The 17991-nt window shown below is 33.7% G+C and overlaps 2 protein-coding genes across 2 annotated transcripts; one reads left to right on the top strand and one right to left on the bottom strand.

Annotated features, from left to right (window-relative positions):
• Positions 1-3649: 3649 nt before the first annotated feature.
• On the top strand, positions 3650-6367 carry LOC108484534 (uncharacterized). Its single transcript, XM_017788355.2, has 3 exons — positions 3650-4396; positions 4667-5014; positions 5122-6367. The coding sequence occupies exons 1-3, from the start codon at positions 3944-3946 to the stop codon at positions 5722-5724; spliced, it is 1404 nt and encodes a 467-aa protein (XP_017643844.1). The 5' UTR covers positions 3650-3943; the 3' UTR covers positions 5725-6367.
• Positions 6368-15424: 9057 nt separating this feature from the next.
• Positions 15425-17068, bottom strand: LOC108484359 (classical arabinogalactan protein 9-like). The gene is made up of 2 exons (XM_017788118.2): positions 16217-17068; positions 15425-15779 (listed from the first exon to the last, which is right to left on the bottom strand). The coding sequence occupies exons 1-2, from the start codon at positions 16817-16819 to the stop codon at positions 15696-15698; spliced, it is 687 nt and encodes a 228-aa protein (XP_017643607.1). The 5' UTR covers positions 16820-17068; the 3' UTR covers positions 15425-15695.
• Positions 17069-17991: the final 923 nt, after the last annotated feature.

Here is a 17991-nt window from a genome sequence, read left to right as displayed (position 1 = left end):
GAATTTTCTTTTTCATTGTTGGTCTCATAAGACTAGATAGACCCTCCCCACAAAATAGAAATAAAAATGGACTCAAGGGATCTCCTTGTCTAAGGCCCCTAGAAGGATTGAAAGTGGAACCAGTAAATCCATTAAACACTATCGAGTAAAAAACTGTAGTAACACATCTCATTAGTGAATCAACCTAATTGGGGTCAAATCCTATTTTCTTCATTACCCTTTCTACAAAACTCCATTCGATGCTGTCATACGCCTTACTCATGTCTAATTTTACTGCTATAAAGTCTTTTTTCCCGACTCTTTTGTGCTTCAGAGTATGTAGAAGTTCATAAGCTAGAATCACATTATCAAAAATCAATCTCCCTGGCACGAAAGCACTTTGTGCTGAATCAATACACTTGTCTATCACAGATTGGAGACAATTAGCAATAACTTTAGCTATCAATTTGTATAATACATTACACAAACTAATAGGACGAAAGTACGTAATATTAGAGGGATTCACAATTTTTGGGATTAGCATAATATTTGTCTTGTTAATTGAGCTTGGATCCGTACCTTCATTTAATAAATTGAGGCAATAAGACGTGACATCTTTTCCAATAATTAACTAGCATTTCTGGTAGAATAGTGCTGGAAAACCATCATTACCTAGTGCTTTTGTTGGTCCCATTTCTTTCAACGTTTCATAAATCACTTCATTTGTATATTCAGCCTTGAGTTTTAAATTGTCCTCCTAAAAAATACAACGATCAATACTTGAAAAAGTGTGATTATAATTTCGTCTCCTTCCAGCTAGAAACAACTGCTGAAAATATGATCTGGCTATCTTTTCCATTTCTTAAATAACTTCAGTTTCCCTGCCGTCGTTATATTGTAACTTGCGGATATAGTTCTTTCTCCACCTTTGCGTTGCCTGCTCATGAAAAAAGGCAGTATTTTTATCTCCTAATTTCAGCCAATTAACCCTCGCCCATTGTTCCCAATACCTCTCATCCTTTTCAATCTCAAAATTAACATCCACCTTTGTATCAATTAGTTCTGCTAGATTTTCATCGCTTTTATCTTCTTCTAGCAATTTTTTCAGCTTTAAATGCAACATCTCTTTCTTTGCTTTCCTACTATATCAAATTTTAGCCGCCCATTTCTGCAACCCTCTTCTAACACACTGCAACTTGTTTAATAGGTCTCCTGAAGAATTTTCCCAAATACTCTTCACTTCACCAATAAATGATTCTTCCAGCACCCACCATGCTTCAAATTTAAACCTTCTCTCCATGCGCCTCGAATATTCGGATTTAGTATGTATGAGCAATAGACAGTGATCGAAAAAGGAATGTGATAGATGATGAACTTGATAATCGAGAAATAAAGCAAGCCAGCTGTCAGTAGCTACCCTTCTATCTAGCTGTTCTTGAATATTAGACTCTGGAAATTACCCCTCTCCCATGTGAACCAATTCCCAGAAAAGCCCATATCAATTAAATTGCAATCCTCCAACACCCTTCTAAAAGCTTCCATTCTTCCTTCCTCCCGTGATAAGCCTTCCTTGTCTCACATCTGTACATGATCTCATTAAAATCCCCACTTACCAGCCATGGAAGTTCCCCAGCTTCACACAATTGTCTTAAAAGATCCCATGTTGCATCTCTATCTTGGTGATAAAGAGATCCATAAAATCCGGTAAATCTCCATTTAATACCTTTCTCCATATCATCTATTATCACATCAATATGGCTAGTCGAAAAGCTTTGAGGTAAAACACTGATATCCCCTTTCCATGCTAAATACAATCCTCCACTTGAACCAATTGATCCAACCTCAATCCCATTGAAAAAATTGCAACTTCTTTGAACCTTTTCCATGCGACTCCTGTCAATTTTTGTCTCATAAAGAAGACCATTTGGGGATTATGTAACTTCAACGTGTGTCGAAGTCTTCAAACTGCCTGTTGGCTCTCCAAACCGCGGACATTCCAATTTAATATTTTCATTGTGCCCTGTCGGTTTGCCTCTTGGCAGTCGCCAATAATAAATGTGTGGAATCCTTTATACCCTTAGTTCTCACATCCATACAGTTTTCTTCTTCTCTTACTGTTAATCCTTCACTATCCCCTCTTTTTCGTTTTTTACCTTCATCCCCCATTAGAACCCTATCCTCAAGATCATGATCCATTGCATTAAAGCTATCCACCATCCCTAAATTTTCACCTTGAGGATGGGATTTATATAGTCTCCCCTCTAAATTTATTCCCAAAATGGGATCTATATTGCTCCTAATTCCCATTTTCTTCTTGGGAATTCTCAGCATACCCCCTATCATTTGACTTTCCTCCTGATTTCCGCCCCATACTTCCTCCTCTTCATCATGTAACCAAACACTTTTCATAGCCAAAGCCCTTCGAGATTGAGCCCGCAGCGCTAAATCCCATCCCATTTCTGCAACTTCCACCCCTAATGCCATTTTTGCTTCACAAAATAAATCGCTATGCCCCAGACGACCGTAATAAAAACAAAACAGTGATAAACGTTCATATTTAAATCGAACATATGAACACTGTCCATTAAACATAAGCTGTTTCTTTCTTCTCAAAAGCCGACGTATATCCACTTGAACTCGTATCCTCATAAAATTACAATTCTCTTTCCCTAACATAGAATTGTCATACTCTATAAAAAACCCTATAAAATTCCCAAGTTGCACCGCCAAATGTTCAGAGAAAAAACCAAAAGGAATATCATGGATCTGAACCCGAAAGGGTGAAAAAATTAAAGGGACATTCAATGGGTCTTCCTCGCTTTGCAGCTTATGTAACAGCAGTAAATGTCTGCTAAAGGTCCATGACAAACCCTTTAAAACCCTTTCCATGTCCATAATATGAAAAAATTGAAACAATTACCTTTTTTCCCCCAGATCTCGAATTTAAACACCACAGACAGGATACCACAAATTTGCCATGGTATTTTTCATTGCTGGAAAATGGATAACAGTAGCTGTTAAAAAGCAATCCACCAATTGGAAAAATCCCCTCACCCTATCTGTGTTTGTTTCCGCTTGAATTTGCAAAACCTCATCTTTCTCCTCATTAATCGAAAGTTCAGCGAAATTAGATTCCATAGTCAAGACTCACGTTCAGTAGCTATTGTATTTTCCAAAGAAAAATAGATAGCAGCAGGGCAACACTGCGCCGCCTAGTCAAAACAAAGACAAAAAGAATAAAAACCTAGAACCTGCCAGAGATACCAGACAGAGACGTGCTAGAGATAGCAGACCTAAATAAAGAGATTAGGTTAGTTCATTAAATAAGGTAGAATTATTATCTTTTTATGTTGAAATAAAATTATATCTAATTTAAATATATATTAATTAAATAGTCCAACATAAGTAAAATTCTTAGTTAAATTTATTTGTGAGATATTTTGAAATAAACAAAATACTTACTCGGTAGCCATGTAAATAATAACCTTTTAATTTACTTGAATTTAACATAAAAGTTTCAACAATTTTACAATTAAATTTATATTTTAAACTCGAAAAGTGAAAAATAGATAATTAAAATCCTAACAATAGAGGTAAAGAGACCAAATTTTAAATATACGAAGATTACAGGGACTTATAAAGATTTTAAACTTTTTTTTTAATTAACTCATTTTCTTTCTCTCTATTGACACCATACCACACTATAACTACAGGGAATTAGGAAAAGCAAAAATTCTGTATTTAGCTCCTTGAAAATTCGCTACGTTTTCTCCCATATTATATGCTCTGCTCTGCTCGCCAGTTCCCAGTTTCTCCATGAAAGAACCTTCCCTCTCCCTTTATCCTCTCTAAACTTCATTCCAATCCAACCCCTTTTTTCTCTCTTGTTTTTTCATCACTAAATCGACTAAGGAACCTTTTTTTTTTTTGGGTTCTTTTTGAAAAGCAAAACGCCCGAGCATTAATGGAGAAAAAGCAAGGGTTTTTCTCAGCTCTCAAAGAGGAAGTAATTCGTGGGCTTTCACCTTCCCGCTCGAGGACCAACAGCCCCGGAAGAGCCCGGTCACCCATTGCCATTCTGTTGCGGAGAAAGAAAAGCGGCCACTACAACTACGGAGGCGCTTACCTGGTACAACCGGAGCCCTTGATCGCGAGGTACGGTGTCGGGGAAGCGTTAGCTCCGCTCATGGAAGGTCCCGACCCGGACGGAGGCGAAACCGGGGATTCCAAGAGGCTTGGGTTGGGGCTAGGACAATGGGTTATGGGACAGTTATCGAGGACTCCATCCATGGCTTCCTTGAGTTGCAAAAGGTCCGATCTAAGGCTGTTGCTCGGGGTCATGGGTGCACCTTTGGCTCCTGTTCAAGTTTGCTCCACTGACCCTTTGCCTCACTTGAGCATCAAAGACACTCCCATTGTTAGTCCCTTCCGCCCCCCCCGGGTCTTCTTTAGCTTATAATAGACTTAAAAAAGAACAAATGAACTTCTGGGTGTTTTTTTTCTGCTTATGATGGTTTGAATGGCGACTAAAGTATTTATCATTTATAGTATTTTATTTGTAATGTTCTTGTATTTTTCTTTAAGCTTCTTCTATGGTCTATGGATCCATTTTATTAAATCATGGTTTTCAAACTGTGGTTAGCAAGAAACTTGAGTAAAAACTCCATTTCTTTGCGGTATGGTGCAGGAAACGTCCACTGCTCAGTACATATTGCAGCAGTATACAGCTGCTTCCGGTGGTCTGAAGCTGCAAAACTCAGTTCGGAATGCGTATGCGATGGGAAAACTGAAAATGGTAGCTTGTGAGTACGAAACTGCTGCGAAGACGGTTAAGAACCGATATGGCTCCAGAGGTGCGGAGTCCGGTGGGTTTGTGCTCTGGCAAATGAATCCGGACATGTGGTATGTTGAACTTGCGGTTGGGGGCAGCAAGGTTCATGCTGGCTGTAATGGGAAGCTTGTATGGAGGCACACACCTTGGCTTGGAGCTCGCACTGCAAAGGGGCCTGTTAGACCCTTGCGTCGTGCACTTCAGGTGAGGTCTCCTATGCTTATCAGCAGCTGAATATTGGCTCTTCGGTTATATTTCTAGCATTACTGGCTTTCTGATTCTCTCTTTGTGCTTCACTATTCCTAAATCAGGGTCTTGATCCGAGAACTACAGCTAGTATGTTTTCTGATGCAAAATGTATAGGAGAGAAGACAATTAATGGTGAGGATTGCTTCATCCTCAAGCTCTGTACCGACCCCCAGACATTGAAGGCAAGGAGTGAAGGCCCTGCGGAGATCATTAGGCATGTCTTATTTGGCTACTTTAGTCAGAAGACCGGGCTTCTGGTTCACATGGAGGATTCACATTTGACTCGTATTCAATCCAACGGTGGCGATACTGTTTACTGGGAAACCACAATCAATTCATATCTTCATGATTACCGACCCGTCGAAGGTATCATGATAGCACATTCTGGCCGTTCTGTCATTACACTTTTCAGGTTCGGGGAAGCTGCAATGAGCCATACGAAAACAAGGATGGAAGAAGCTTGGACGATCGAGGAGGTTGCCTTTAACATACCAGGCCTTTCTGTTGATTGTTTTATCCCTCCAGGTGATTTGAAATCTGGATCCATCAGTGAAACCTATGAACTACCTCAGGACGAAACAGGGAAGAGTGCGATCGCCTTATCAGCATATCATGCCAAAGTTGCTGCACTCGAGAGGGCACAGGATAATTGGCTGACAGTATGATTTGCAGGATACAAGTCTGAAGAAGTGTAGAATTCACAACTTAGCAAGTGCTCAAATTGGTAGCTAGTTCAGTTGACTAACCCATTAGAAGTTAAAAAAAAAAAAAAGAAGGTAGAAGTCAATTTTTGGACTTCGGTTTTACGCCTCTATTAATCTGTAAATAGAGCATAATGATTCATATCGGGACCTCTATGAATCTTTATACTCTCAATGCAGAATCCAACTATGGAGAGTTGGAGCTCGGTTTTTCCAATTAGGGATAGAGCTAATGGAGGTTGGTTTTTAGTTTACCTGGCTTTGATGGTAAGTAGCAAAGCTGCCCCATCAACCCTTTTATTTTTTCTATAGTTATACTAACTATATATAGTATGGCAGCATAAAGGATGCTGCCAGTTTAACAGTAATGTCTAGGTTTTTTTTTTTTTTGATGTTACAAATTCTGGATTTGTGATTCAAAGTGTGATGATTTGGGTTGAAAGTTGTTTTGGGGGGTTTGAGAGAAGGGAAAGAGATTTTGCCATTTTTGTGGAAATGGTGATAAATAGGCATAATGGTAAATGAGATGGAACTAACTATATTTCTTACCTTCTGAAAGTTATTCAATGCTTTTGATGAATATACAGTGATCCCCATATTTCCTTCATTCTTTTCTGAGTTTTAATACGTGACTTGTGAATGCCCAGATTATCTTTGTACTACAAGTGACGACACTCGAACCCTAATGCCGTTGTTAGGGTGTTAATAAGAACTTTGGTTGAACCACCATATCTTTAAGAATATACTTAATCTTCCTACACCAAGTAGGCAGCAATATCTAAGGTTATCTTTGACCCATCACTGCCATTGGAACCCTTTAAGGCTTGAGAGTGTCCCCTTGGTGGGGTGTCCAAAGCTGTTTTTAGTCAGACAAGCCAACATATTTTTGAAGCAATGCAAAGCCCCACCTTTGACCACAGGTGTAATGTGGGGTTAGGTTGGTTCAGTGGTGTGAAGTTGTGGTAGCATCGTTCAAAGCTAAAAAAGCTAAGCACGAGATGAAAGTTCCTCAAAACCCCCATGTGATTCTTCATTCTTTTGCTTTTGCTTTGATTCCTTTGCTTAACTGTTTTAACAGATCTTTTTACCTGCTTTTGCCAACTTATTTATTTATTTATTTCGGTCTTTCTTCATCTTTACTCTCTAAGATATATATAGGTGCTGAGGGTAGGGAAAGTTCCAACTCATCCCATGTTTTCTGAAAAGTCAATCTCTCTTTCTTTTACTCCATTTTCTTTTTCAGGAGCCACAGAGGACTTCTCTCTATATGTAAAATCAAGTCATAAAATTAGGGCATATTTTAATAAATGCATTATATTTTTACTAAAATGTTTTTCTTTTAATTTTACAGGTATTATATCTATTTTGATTAAATTTTATCATTTTAGATGGCTTGAGGAGTTTTTTTTTTTTACTTTACCGATGGTGTACAAGACAATAATTCAAAATAATAAATATAAAATAAGAAAAAATACTATATATGTATTTGTATTAAGAGTTGGATTTTATTTTATCCTCTCTACTCAAAATATGGGTTAATTAGTCATGTATGTTAGATCAAAGAGCAAATTGATCTTTTTGTAAAATATTCTATCCATTCTTGCTACTAATAATTGGTCCATAGACTAATTTGCTCTTTCATCTAAGGTACAAGAATTAATTTATCCGTTTTTTAAGTAAAGGTAGCAAAATATAATGTGACTTCTAGTATAAGAGTTTTCATGGTACTTCTATTATATAAAACATTATAATATTATGTAAAATATAAAGTTGAGTTGGGATGTTTTTTTTTTCAAGAAGTTGGAGGGCAGGTGGATTGAAGAAATCATTTTGGGGTCGGAATTGGATGCTATTAATTTTGAGTTTAACTTGTTTAATCGTCGATTCAGTTTTAATTTGGTTGACATCCATATTTTTATCAGTACGAGAAGACGTAGATTTGAGTGCGTTGTAGCCCATTAACCTTTTTTTTAAGAGTCAAGAAGAGGTCGTGAATAATCATAGGCATTATATATAAATAAAACTTGATTAATTAATGCAATTGCTTTTTTTAAAACAATGCTTATTAAAATCAAAATTCAAGTACTTTAATGATTGGCTGGTTTAATTTCATATTATTAACTATAAAAATTGGTTAAATTTACTTTTAAGATTTTGGTTTAGTTGCAATTGAATAAATTTATTAATATAGTTTATAAAATAGAGATAGACATAAAAGTTTTGTTACCGTTGTGTAATTTTTTTTTTATGTTTGTGAGGTCTTACCCAATGAATAATTTACTATAAATCAATTCTTATGTTTGTGAGGCTTTATTCAATGAGTAGTTTATTATAAACCAACTCTTACAAAATAAATCCAATTCATTCACCAAGCCTTTTCCCCTAAAAACTTAGTTGTAAAGTAATTGACAAAACAATTTACTTACAATAAATTTGTACTAGAATAATTTCTTGACTTAAACAAAATAGGTTCTCTTAATCTCAAGAATTCTGTTAAATTGGTGTTTAATGGCTTGCAAAAGTACAACTAAGGTGTTCAAATTTCGGTTAAAATTGAATGAACCGACCGAATCGAACTAATTCGGTTGATCTGTCAGTTAACCAATCTAATTCGATCAGAGGGTGGTTAATGGTTTCTTGGAAGTTCGATTATCGGTTAATTCTGGTTGAAATCGGATAATTAACCGAATTAACCGAACTTTTAAAAAACCAATATTATATATTACCATTTCGGTTAACGGTTAAGGGTTTAAAAATTTCGGTTAATTCAATTAATGCTAGTTTGGTTTGGTTAAACGATTGAGCACTCCTAAGTACAATTAATGTAGATCTCTCTCTTTTTTTCTCTATTCAAAAAATAGTCTTCAATAAAGAAAAAAGTGGAAGAGATATTCTCGATATAAACTTCTTTAAAAATAAAATCTCTTTAATTATGGAAATTTCGATCACATTGAAAGTCTTGATAAAGTCCTTACTTTGACATGATTCTTATACAATTTGCCTTCACTAATGCACTGCCAAAAAAGCCTTCCAAGATGCTCAATTAAAAACCCCAATAGTTTTGATCAAAAGATGTCAACCAGTATGATAAGTTACAGTTGTTTGCCAAATGCACGTTAAATTACAACTGGAGTTGCATCTGACATTTATAACTAGCACTAACAAATTAATTGAGTGTAAATCTTTGATTGCCTTCACTATGTGTATACTCAAACATATATGTTGAACATACATCCAATAATAACAAAAATAACCAACAAGCTATTGGTTTAGTAATAACTTGTACGTGGGTTCATGTGTTGACATGCATCTAGGGTTTAATCCCTATGAAATCCCTTTCGGCTAAAAAAAGGGAAAAAAAAAACGTATACTTTAACAATTTTTAAGGTATCTACTAATTATTTCATTTAATTTTTTAATACCCTTCATTTGTGTAGAAGGTTCTTTAGTGGAGAGAGGAGGTGTTGCAAGCAAGTAAATAGAATGCATCAGGAGTAGCTAGAGAGGAAGACTGGAGCAAATCTTATAAATTGAGCGTAGTAATAGGTGGGGGCTTATAATGTGGAAAAAGGTTGCACGTGGCTTAGAATAAGACTAAGTATGAGAATAGTTTAAAAGAGTTTTAGAGATAGTTTTGGGAGTTAGAATACTAAAATTGTTAAAAAGTCCTTTCACAAGTTGCAAAAGGCTTCTATTTATAATGTCTAAAAATAAGAGTATTAAATAGGGGTAATGACAAATATTGTAAGTTACAAAGGCGTTAATATCCTTTTAATAATAAATAGTTTAGGTTAATGGTGAAGAGTAAATAAGGAATAAGAATTCACTATGTTTCTGAAAGAAAAAAGAGAGAAACACATAATGTTATATGAAAAAGTTAAGAAGAAACCTTTTAACTACATCCTTATTTGATCCACCAAATCGATCTTCGGAACATCCTAAGAATCTTGCCTTATTTTGAGGTTATTTCCACTTCTTCTGCTTTTGTGAAGTAATACCTTGTGAAACATTTTATCTAGAACATCACTTGAAATGCAAGCTATTCTTAATGAAGAATTCTTCTTGAATGAGAGTTGTTCCTGAATAAGGGTTATTTTTACTTATTCCAAACGTGAATTGTTCTCAACATAGCCATCCTTAGTAGTGGTTGTTTCAAGCAAGAATCGTTTTGCAATGATGCTTTTCTTTAAAGAGATTATTTTGAATAATGACTCATCTTTAAAAAAAAGAAAGAAAAAGAAACTCACAATTGTTCTAAATAGAAATTGTTTTGAATTATGGATATTCTAAACAAAAATTGTTTTGAACATTAGTTGTTCCCAAATGACAACTATACTCACAGCTATTTAAACTAGAGCTTTATTCTGAACATAGTTGTTTTGAACTAGCTATTCTCAACGACGATTATTTTGAACAACAATTATTTTAAACAAAAAATGTTCTTTCGGAAAAAGAATTAAGTGAAACAATATTTTTACTTATTCATAGTTAACCTTTTTATCATCTTTGGGAGTGCAATTCACCTTATTGCTCTAAAAAGAGATAAAAGATTAGTAGTAAAACTAGTATCTACATTTTTTTTGTCGTAATCAAGGTATCTATCGCTAACGGCAATGACTAATCCTCTTGCCATGGGTGCAAACGATTAGTCATAAAATGTTTTATTCCCTTGAGCAGAGATCGAACCCTCAACCATATAATAAAGGATGAGATGAGCAATCACCACACTATTCCTCATAATTAAAACTAGTATCTACATTTTATCTATCTTATGGTTTCTTTTTGTATTTTTTTTCCCATCTTCATAAGTTGCAGCAGGATATTTAGGGAGCGTTGTTAAACTGGTGGACATTGTTGAGCACTTCAAAAATACATGTGGATAATACACAATATAATATGGAATAAAAGTTAGCAATGTCAATTCATATTAGAGTGTCGGCAAAGGAAATTTGTACGTGAAAGTGGTAAAAACATAGATATTTATGAGAGTGAAGGGGTAAAAAAAACCATATTAATGGCAGTGCATGGTGGAGCAATGGAGCAAGAGGGTATCTCAGTTGACTTCAACGTACGTTGCTTTCAATGGGGGGAAAGGGGAAACTTAATTTATTTTTTTTTTGCTAAAAATTTATTGAAGATGGTTAAGAAAAGGACAATACGAGGGACTTGTACAACATTGATAAAATCTAATTGTTGCAACATTCATAAAAATTGTTTTGGGTAAGTGGTGGGAGAGTCTATCACCTATCCATAAGTCGGGTTATTGGTTTGAAGGTTACTCAAAATACGAAGGGTTTAGATAAAAAGACGATACCCACAAAATGAGTTTCGGCAAAAAGTAGGCTGATTAAAAATAAAGGCTAGACCTAAACTTTAATATTTAAGGCTCGAACTTAGCTCGACCCACCCATTCTATACTTTTGTATTATATTTTTATTTTATGTATATATTATGTAAATTATATCACATGAAATTAAATATATATCTATGATAATACAATACTAGGTAACATTATAACAAAGATGTCTAAATTTAAATTTTTAATAAAAAAACCATATAAAATATTAAATTAAAAATAATATATTTTTAAAAAAATAATATGAGCGTGCCTAAAACAGATTTGGATTAACCATTTATAAATCTAGGAAAATTTAAACTAAATTTTAGACACATATTTAGAGTCAGGTCGAGCCAAGCTTAGACAAATATAAAATGTGTTAATATTATACAATACTTGACTCACCCATAAACACCTCTAACCTTTACTAATTGAAATTTGGGAAACTATTGAGTTGCATTTTATATATTTCACAAGTATGCAGGCTAGGTTTTGGGTTGGTGGCATCCATGGTTGAAGGTTTGGAAATTTTAAAATATCAAGTTTGAGTCTTAATTTATATAAATCATATTTAGATTTTTAGTTTAGATTTGTTTTGAATCTGATATAAACGCATATATTTAACTAATTTTTGTTTGAATATATTTTTGTTATCAGTTCATTTATACATTGTAATGATTGACTTTGATCGTAATGATATAAACGTATATATTGTAAATATAAATATAACTTTTAAGATTATATATATTTAACTAATTTTCTTCTATGTAAAATGCACAAATTAATTATATGTATTATTTTATTGCATTACATTATTTATTTACAAAGTTTTGATATTTCTTAGTATTAAGTATTTTTTAATTAATGTCCACCACATTGCATATTGAGAAGCTATCATATGTCAATATAAACTAACGATGTTAATACGAAGATACCAACTTGAATATATACGCATATATACAAATATGTATTGTAATGATTAATTCTGATCGTAATGATATATATGCCTATATTGTAAATATAATTTAGACGTGAAGTATAGATGGATATTTAAGAGAGTAAAGGGAGAAAAATCCCATATTAATGGCAGTGCATGGTGAAGCAATGGAGCAAGATAGTATCTCAGTTGACTTGAACATGCATTGCTTTCAATGAGGGAAAAGAGGGAAACTTAATTTCTTTTTCTGCTACAAATTTATTGGAGAAAGATGGTTAATAAAAGGGACAATAAGAGGGACTAGGACCAGATTGATAAAATATAGTTGTTGCAACATTCATAATAATTTCTTTTTGGGGAGACACCATGGTTGATTGAAATATGGGAAATTATTTGTAATAGTGTTGAAGTTTTTAAATTTCACATGTATGTCAATGAGGTTTTAGCTAGATGGCATGGTCGAGGTTTTGATAATTTAAAAATCTCAAGTTTGAATCTCACGTTGTATAAATTATGTGTAAAATTTCAGTTTAGATTTGTTTTTTACATTTGAATATGTAAAATTAAATTATTTGTAAGCACCAACTCCCTCATAGACAATCATGGGGCTTTAGATGGGCCTAAAAGTCTCAAAGTCAGCAGGCTCCATACGCGTCAACTTAGTGGACCCACATCACTCAAGAACTTGGCCCATGCATATGATTCAAAATAATAGTATTGTTGTTGGGTCCAAAACCAAATAAAGCTAAAACTATGTTGCCTAAATTAAATAACTCCTACAAAATCATAGATCAATATAGAAAAGATGTAGAATATGCTTCGCATTTTGGTTAAATTAAAACACAAATAGAGAGTGACGTCGTGATAAGGAGTCTTGGATGTCGCGACGACACCATAGGAGACATTGCAATTTTCTTGATTTTCTTCTTCCAGTTAAATTCTGATTATTTGTTCTGGTCGAACTCTGATTAGTGTAGATTATTTTAAGATTATTTGACTTACGAATTTAGCCTATAAATAGGCCCTTTTTTCTACCCTAGAAAGATTAACCCATAACACATTTAAGTATTAGCTTTTACAAGCTTTCTGAGAATTTTATATTTAAGTTTTGAGAGTTCTTATTTTCAAGTTTCGGGATTTAGCTTTTATCTCCATCTTTATACTCTTCGTTTTTGCCGATTTAGTGAATTATCTTTGCCTGTAGTTTTTACCCTCTTCGGAGGGGTTTTTTTACATAAAATTTGTGTATTCGATCTTTTCAATTTTTTCGTTATTTTTCTTGTTCATTGCTTATACGGGTTTATCCCCAACAGAAGAGGTCGTTGTCATCATTTAAAGCAGAATCACATCTTAACATAACTTAAACTTGATAAACACAAACTCAAAAATAGAAATTTGATTTCATAAATTTGATATTCCAAGCTTGATACTAAATAATCAATACCTACAAAATACTTAAAAACAAAAAAAAGATAATCAATCTCCGCTTCATCTCACAAGACACAAAGTTTTCAAAGCAAAATCAAAGATTCGTTACAAGATCTAGCCAAAACATCAAGTAATGATCCGATCAAAATTCCATCAAAGAAATATTATTTACAATTTCATTATATTACTCAAAGAAATGCTCTCACCACCCCATTCAAGGACAGCCAAAATGTCTCTAAACATTAACTCAAAACAAGATCCAAAGAAGAAAGTTGAAGAATAAAAGAGAAGTTGTGACTAACCCTCTTAAATCGCTTTAAGCCAATCAATTATTACATTTAGCTTTAACTACCCAAGTTATCCAACACATTTATTTTGATAGGAATAATACTCGTAAGGACTTTAAAATAAAGTTGTAATCATTAATTTCAATTACTTTATTTTCATCATGTGGTAGACATTATAGCCATGCCATTGCCAACAACATCCACATGGTACCATGGTCACATCTCCCCATTGCCCACCCATACATTCATGGTTCCATTTTAACTACCCTTTCCATGACATCTATACATGGTCACATCTCCCCATTGCCCACCCATACATTCATGGTTCCATTTTAACTACCCTTTCCATGACATCTATACAACTATATAGTAAAGGCACTAAAGCTTTTAGAATTTTTTTTTTTACTTTTTAGATTATAAGAATGGGTAATTTCAATATGATCCTCTATTTTATTTAAATTTGAGATTTAATCTATATACTTTAATTTTGACATAATTTAATATCTCAATTTTATAATGCCATTAGTTAGCCTAAATATTTTATTCTAATTAAAATGATTAATATATGAATTTTTAAGAATTGTTAGCACTCTTAAATTTTTTATTGAATTTATGTACATTACAATGTTTTTTTTTGTTACGTGCATACCAAGTTTATTTTTTTTCAAAATGCCTAACTAACACAAAAGAATTTTAACAGTATTAACAAATGGACCTAAATTTTTAAATTGAAAAGCGAAAAACTAAATTTCGAAAATAAAAGTATAAAGATTAAATTCTAAATATATGAATAATAAAAAAATTTGAACAGATTGTAACCTTTAAAGTTTTACGCTATAATTTAATTAAAAAATAAATAACTTAATTGTACCCTTTGGACAATAATTTGCCCTTTGGACAATAATTTGAGCATACCTTCAAAATTGCTCAAGATTAAATGTTGACATTTTGACTTGATCTCCATAATTGTTTTCTTATAAGCAAATAAATGGTGGTCGAATTTGGATGATTGAAGGAACTATGAGATCATCATGCCCTTATCCATTAAGGTTTACCCTCATCCTTATTCTTTAAACATTATCTTGTGAATTATGCTGATGAATTTTCTTATATAAGATTGTATTTTGAGATGAATTTTGGAGGTTTTTATCTCAAATTATTATGCATTAAATTAGTGATTTTATCTCCACAAAATCTGCTAAGAGGAGACTTTTTTACTAGTTTATAAATAGACTGCTACTTCCTCGTTGAGTTATTTGGGTGTATTTAGACACTCCTTGTTCTTTTGTATTAGCATATAAATAGAGTGTTGATCAACTTCCTCATTTAATACTGTATATAATGTGAGGTATTTGGGGAGATTAATTTGTTTGCAGCTACAATTATTATTGCAAGAGGTTAGATTGAGCTTTTGCTAATAGTTATATCGGATTAACTGTTGAATAAAATTATTCTTTGAATGAGGCTTGCAAATAGGATTTGTGAATTTATATTGATTCTTTATTTACTTATCTTTTGTCTCATGTTTTGAATTTGTGTTTATTTCTCTCTTTATTTTACTTTTTTTTATGTGTTTAAAGGTTTTCTTCAAACTTTTATTCAATCATCTATTTGAATATTAAATTAAATGTTGAATGATAAAAAACCCGAAAAAATAATTAAAAAAAAGAATGATGAGAGAAGGAAGTAGGCAGCCGCCAACACAAAATCCCATACAAAAAGAAACAATAGAAGTCCCTCCAATACAAATGAAAAATATAAAAGCTCCCCTCAAAAAAAATCTCCCAAAGAATACAAATATATATAAATAAATGTAAGCTCAAATATGCATAGGAAAAAGCCCCATCAAAGAGACTTAAGCCAGTAACAATATATAATGGAAATTAAAACACTGAAAACAAAAACCATAGCTAAGACACAAATGGTGAAGAAAAGACTTCTTGGTTTAAAGCATTAAACTGAGGATACCCCATCCAATCACCAAGCTCCACACCATCTTTCTTATGGACCATGTTTTCTCTACTCCACTCTGCAATAATCAAATAACATCTTGTATTCATATTTTTTCCCACTATTATTATAATTGGATATGCAAAAAAAAAATAGCTTCATCCATTGAAAGCTAAACATGTTTTTGGATAAAAATATATTAAATTTGAAAAATGAATTTAGACTATAATATTAAAAATATTTAAAAAATAAATTGGGTTTTAGTTAAATATTTTTGAAGTATAGACATAGATAGAATTAATTAATTATAAATATAGATAAATTTCAACAAAATTTATAGATGCCATTAATATGATATGTGTGTGTTGATCCTACCTGAGGTCTAATTAAAGCTTTCCATGTCAGAGTTTACGTTAGAATTAAGAACACCCTCTATATTTTTGCTATATTAGACATACTTAAATTTTAAACCCCATAAGAGAATATGCATATACATATACATATAGATATACATACCGTATCGGTTCCAGCAGGGCCTGGTGAAGAAGCGCCGAGGCTGGGAGTAGGGGCCTCATTTGATGGAGACGGTGGGCTGGAGGCCGAAGGTGATAGTGCTGGAGACTTAGCTTTGGTCTTGCTAGGGGCCGGAGCTGGAACCGTGGCAGGAGGAGAAGCCAAAGGAGCTGGTGGTGGGGTAGCTGGAGGAGGAGTTGCTGGTGGAGGAGTAGCAGGAGGGGGAGAAGCAGGTGGTGGGGTAGCCGGCGGTGGAGAAGCCGGTGGGGGAGTTGCGGGAGGTGGAGTAGCCGGGGGAGGAGAAGCTGGTGGTGGGGAGCTAACGGACGGGGGAGTCGCTGGAGGAGGAGTGGAAACTGGTGGTGGAGAAGCTGTCACTGGAGGTGGTGATGAAGTAGGAGGAGGAGAGGAAGCTGGTGGCGGAGAAGTAGTTGTGGGTGTTGGAGGTGGTTGAGTAGTAGGTGGAGGTGTGGAAGCGGGCGGAGTCGGCGGCGCCGGCGTGGATGTCGGAGGATTACTAGGAGTAGGAGGAGCTTGGCCTAAAACGCCAGCTACAGCAATGCAAAACAAAGCTGATAAGAACAAAAACTTATTATTAAGCATCATGTTGGAAACAATGGTGACCCTTTAATCCTGCACACCCTCTCCGCTTAAACTACGCCCAGCCGTGCAAGCAAATGAGGGAGAAGAAGAGCAAGTATGAGAAATGAAAAGATGGTGATATTTATATATAGGATATGGAAATTTCCATATCATATTTCAATTTAAAATCCCCAAAACAAATACCAGCATTTTTATTTTATTACTAATGGGAAAATTGCATTACTAAACCTATACAATATTCTATATTAATTTAGTGTAATTTAATTCTTTCATTTTTTATAATGTTATTAATAGGTCCAAAATCAATATCACCGATCGTTGGTTGCTGTCATTAAAGTGATGATACAAAATTATTTTTTTTTACTATTATTCCATCATACAATCAGAGATATAGAAATCAATCAATTTTGTTAAACAAATAATAAATTTCAATCTTAGTCAAATGCTTAAAGTTGTTAAAAAAAATTCACGTCATCACTTTAACAACATCAACTAATAGCGATATCAATTTGTACCTACCAATAACATTATAAAAATAAAGGGTCAAATTATATAGAAGTAAAGGATTAAATCTCTAATTTCAATTTAGTAAAGGGACTAAAATGGAATTAAACCTATTAGTGGGGGTCGGAGTTTTTTGGTGAGGTAAAAAAAAAAAAAACCCAGTGGGGCATAGTTATAATGTCACTTTGATGATTATAAATGATGCGTTAGTTAGTCATACTTTAGGTAAAAAACTGTGAGGTGGGATTAGTGTAGATTGAAAATTTTTAGTGAAGGGGTTAATTTATACCTTCAAAATTTTGCAATATTTGGTAGTTCCATGAAATATTTCCCGCTATTTATCAACTTTTCAATCACTCAAATAGGTTTTAATTTAGTTTTGTTGTGAAATTTCTAATTCAAGCATACAATGAGTAGATTTAATTATGGGTCGGTCGGGTTATTATAAAATTTTAAGTGTAACGTTCCGAATTTTTGGGCTTAGAAGTTAAAAGATTTAAGCATAGGGGCAGTAAGGAGGCCGCACATAAGTGATAAGTGATTAGTTGTGCACTATAGTGATAAGAATGGGCTTATTGGTTTAGTGGTTAAATGGAGTGTTAATTAAGTTTTTTGGTTTGAGTCACTATGTGTGCATTTTGGGAGTCTTTTTTATTTTGTTTTATTTTTAG

This window comes from Gossypium arboreum, chromosome 13 (assembly GCF_025698485.1).
Source record: "Gossypium arboreum isolate Shixiya-1 chromosome 13, ASM2569848v2, whole genome shotgun sequence".
Classification (NCBI taxonomy): Eukaryota; Viridiplantae; Streptophyta; class Magnoliopsida; order Malvales; family Malvaceae; genus Gossypium; species Gossypium arboreum.
Note: the sequence above shows the minus strand (reverse complement) of the source record. Positions and strands in the feature narration are given on the sequence as shown.